This window comes from Nicotiana attenuata, chromosome 7 (assembly GCF_001879085.1).
Source record: "Nicotiana attenuata strain UT chromosome 7, NIATTr2, whole genome shotgun sequence".
Taxonomy (NCBI): domain Eukaryota; kingdom Viridiplantae; phylum Streptophyta; class Magnoliopsida; order Solanales; family Solanaceae; genus Nicotiana; species Nicotiana attenuata.
Genome location: NC_031995.1, coordinates 112,229,532 through 112,233,825, shown reverse-complemented (window position 1 = coordinate 112,233,825; position 4,294 = coordinate 112,229,532). Strand labels below are relative to the sequence as shown.

The 4,294-nt window shown below is 35.6% G+C and overlaps 1 protein-coding gene across 1 annotated transcript; it reads right to left on the bottom strand.

Moving 5' to 3' along the window:
* LOC109229721 (cytochrome P450 76A1-like) lies at nucleotides 377-4,034 on the bottom strand. The gene is made up of 4 exons (XM_019395258.1): nucleotides 3,707-4,034; nucleotides 3,013-3,325; nucleotides 2,579-2,922; nucleotides 377-1,136 (listed from the first exon to the last, which is right to left on the bottom strand). Exons 1-4 carry the CDS (start codon nucleotides 3,968-3,970, stop codon nucleotides 531-533), a joined length of 1,527 nt encoding a protein of 508 aa, XP_019250803.1. The 5' UTR covers nucleotides 3,971-4,034; the 3' UTR covers nucleotides 377-530.

The window sequence follows — 4,294 nt, the reverse complement described above, 5'->3', positions numbered from 1 at the left end:
TTTTCTTATTTCGTAAACAGTTGTAATTTCTTTCGGACAAATGCTTGTAGTAAAATCTTAAAATGTTCGTGGATTGTGACACCGGATTCTGGATAGTAATAGTATATAATCAAAATGGCTATGTATTTACTTCCGCGTTCATTTCGACTTGTTTTAGCTTGTTTATTGTTGATCACTAAAGCTCATTGTTAATCACTGAAACGTAACGAAATTGGCTAATAAAACTCTAACGTTGGCTTGCCTAGCAAGTGTGATGTTAGGCACCATCACGGTCCCGATGGTGGAGATTCCGGGTCGTGACAGACGATTTTGTATACTTTACTAACGGTAGGCGTATATTTGGACCGAAAGTAGAAACATGTATAAACATGACTAATTTTCAATAGTACAAGGACAATTTTGGCCTTTTTCCCTTTATTTTATGATAGAAGCCTTTTCAGAAACTTCTAAACTTGTTTTGTAATAACAATATCTATACCAAACTCAAAACAGATTTTAACCAAAGGAACATTAGAAATAAAATTATAATTTCAAGCTCTTTTTGGAATCACTTTCAAAGGTTGCTTTTTTCTTGCTGTTATTCCCATACTCTCATCCATGTTCATGGATTTAGGAGTAATATTATCAGGAAGCTCCCAATTGAATTCATGTAGCAACGATCCAAACGCGAAATGCATCATACGATGACCTAAAGAAAGGCCAACGCACATCCTTCTGCCTGCACCAAATGGAATTAACTTGTAGTTCTGTCCCTTAACGTCTACGTTTGAGCCAAGAAACCTCTCGGGTTTGAACTCAAAAGGTTCGTCCCAACATTCAGGATCTCGTCCAATTGACCAAGCATTTACCAATAATTGAGTGCCTTTTGGTACGTCGAACCCCATGAACTTTGTATCTTGAGTTGCTCTTCTTGGAATCAAGAAAGGTAGGGGAGGATGTAAACGTAGCGATTCCTTTAGCACGGCTTGCATATAAGGTAGATTGTCAATGTCACACTCTTCAAACTTCGTATTTGGGCATACTACTTCTGAAATTTCTGCTTTCACTTTTGCCATTGCTTCTGGATTGCGCAAAAGTTCAGTTAATGCCCACTCCACACTACTGCTAGTCGTCTCTGTTCCGGCTAAAAAGAATTCCTATAATTTCATATGTAGAGTAAAAATTTCAGGATAAGAGTAGAATTTATGACCTTAACGTATTAGAAAAACATGTCCAAATTGATACATATACATAAACATAAGGGACCAAATTCAAGTCCAACTAAACTCAGAAGAGTAATCTTTTAAGGGATGAATTGAATAAATTAAGGACCATATATGCAATTTGCCCAGTTATGCATATAAGAAATAGCACAACATACCAAATAACCAAATCGAAACCGAACATACACACACAAAAAAAAAAAAAAAAAGAGAATCGAACCGAGCTAGCTCCGGTTCAGTAATTCGGTATATATAATTAAAATCAAAGTTCCGAATCAGAGTTCGGAAAATCGAACCGAAGTATCAAATATTTACCCCTACTTACATATAAGAAGTATATATAGTTATGGTCCATTTTATTGTCGCTACTGTGTTAAAACACAAAATTAGAAAGACTGTTAGAAGATAAAACTGAAAAAACAGTAAACTATAAAAAATATTCCGAGTCCACAATTTGCTTGTGCGTCCTTAAGGAATTTTAACCCCCTCACACGTTGCCAAGGTAATGGATTAAATCCTCCCAGGATGAAACGGAATAAACCTTCGTGCAACAGTGGCAATACAAACTGCAGGATACCAACGAACTCAAAGAACAGAGCAAAATCACACTTACGAATTTGAGAGAGAGAGACTGCGAAGTAGAATGCAGTATTCAGAAAGAAGGAAGTTCTATAATTTTTCAGTATCGAAAAAAGAAGCCATGCCTCAGAATTTATAAGGCAATTATCGGAAGAGGTGTGATGTCTGTTCAGGAAAAAGTGTCTGTTCAGGAGGAAAAACAACGTTCAGCAAAGGCAGCGTGAATCAGTTAATTCCGTTAATGACCTGACTGGCATTTAATTAATTATTAAATAATTAAATAAATTTTGTCCAAAAAATAATCTTATCGATCATTTGCCGAAGCCGAAGCCGAACCGAGCGACGATGACAGCGCGAGGGTTCATTCTCCTCAACTCCTTTTAAGAGCTCTAAGAAGTGATCCTATATATATACACACAAATGTAGTTGTCCCTCTCCAATGAGGGACAAAGTTCATGACAAAAGCTCACTTGACTCAAATTTTCATTTCCCTCCATTTTATTTCCCACTATTTCCCAATTCACACTCTTAGACTTTAAAGCCCAATGCTTTAAAGTCCAACACATTTTACAATCTACAAGGGTAGTCCGATGCATAAAGTATACCGTGTTCATGTAGGGTCCGTGCAAGACCCGCATTGCAAATGTGTAATATAGACAGTCTACCCTAATACAAGCATTAATGACTACTTCCACAGCTCGAAGCGTAATCTATAAGTCACCCCGAGACAATTTTACTGTTGCTCAAACTTTACCTGAAAGAGTAAAATGAGTAATTCGAAGGTTTTAAAAACTTACCATTATAGTCATTGTGATCTCATGTTCTGATAATTTAGCTTGTTCATCTTTTCCAATGCCCTCAAAATCAAGCAAGACATCCAACAAATCTTTCCTCTTTTCTCCACCTTTTTTTCTTTCTTCAATACGTTCCTTAAGATATCCAAAAGTAATTTCTTTAGCCTTTCCCATGTCACGTTCCATCTTCTTTCTTAAACCTTGTATATCAAACCTCTTAAGACATGAAAATATGTCTGAAATATTTGGAACACCAGCCCACTCCATAATTCCAGTCATGGCTTTAAAGAACTCTGACCCTTTTTCTGACTCCGGATCCGCTAAGTCTTTAGACAACATCAAATTACCTAGCATATTTTTTTTTTCAGTACGAAAAATTAAACTACAATCACGAAACAAATGTAAATAAAGTGAGTATAACCTATGTATCGACTTACCTAGCATATTAAACGATGCGAGGAACACATAACGTGTTACTTCAATCCCATTTCGATTAATATCTTCCAAATTAGATTGTTTTTCGATCCATTGAAGCATTTTATCCATCGATTTTCGCCTAATTTGCACGGTTTCATTGATCCTTTTGTTAACAAACATTTCCACAGTGCATATCCGCCTTTGCAATCGCCAATAATTGCCATATGGGGCTAAAGCCATTGACCCTTGATAGAAATTATGGGCCAAATTGACATCAACTATGTTCCTGTCTGCAAAGGTAGCATCATGGTTCTTGAATAATTCAGCAGCTGCCTGCAGGGGCGGAGCAATCGTTATAGTTACGGGTTCGACAGTGGTGAAACCAGAAATTTCGCAAAGAATATTCAAAACTTAATATACATAATATAAGTTTCTACATATACAGTATAATTTTGCGATGAAGGGCGTCTGGTTGATCGGCCTTCAATGTATGTGGCTAAGCCACTAGAGTTCGATAGGACCAAACCATGTATTTGTATTAAAAGACCATTTAATATATATATATATATTATATATATATATATATATATATATATATATATATATATATTATATATATATATATATATAAGTAATCTAGTCAGAACCCAGTAAGCAAAATGGATGGTAATTCATAACTCGTAAATTAAAAATTCTGAATCCGCCTCTGATTACCTGTGCTGTTTGAACAACTATTGTGCTCATTGAGGACCCAATCTTTAACCATACAATAGGGCCATATTTTTGTTTCAAATTGGCAACTTTCTTGTATGGTTCTGATCCAGCAAGATCAAACATGTTACCAACAATTGGTAAACCAGGAGGACCTGGAGGTAGCTTTATGTTAGAAAAAGATGATTTATTTTTGGTTATTAAGAAGAATAAAGCTGGTAAAAAGATGATTATTGACCAAAAAATGTAGCTCCATTCCAACTCCATTTCTCTAGATTTTGGAGAAGAGAATGATGAGATGATTGAGTCTTTACTTTTGTTATTTTGTGCACACTTAATGTGGTGTCACTTAAATAAGCATTTATGAGAACACATTTGGCTATTATTGCATCCACAAAATACTTGCATAGATCACAGGATGACTATTACAGTATTTTTTATTTTTATTTCCTACCCGGTGTTCGGTATTTGTAATGGGGTCCAATTAAATTCAAATTTGAGTCGGGAAGTTTCATAATAGCGGTAACACGTTCCCTAATAAAGGCGATTCCATACCCAAGGTTCGAACCCGAAACTTCTCATTAAAAATAA

Excerpts from the sequence above, each read along its gene's own strand:
- LOC109229721 (XM_019395258.1), bottom strand. The coding sequence starts at position 3,970 with ATGGAGTTGGAATGGAGCTACATTTTTTGGTCAATAATCATCTTTTTA. Across the intron at positions 2,923-3,012 it reads CGCATCGTTTAATATGCTAG|GTAATTTGATGTTGTCTAAA; the intron begins GTAAGTCGATAC and ends AAAATATGCTAG. Across the intron at positions 1,137-2,578 it reads AGATCACAATGACTATAATG|GAATTCTTTTTAGCCGGAAC; the intron begins GTAAGTTTTTAA and ends ATGAAATTATAG.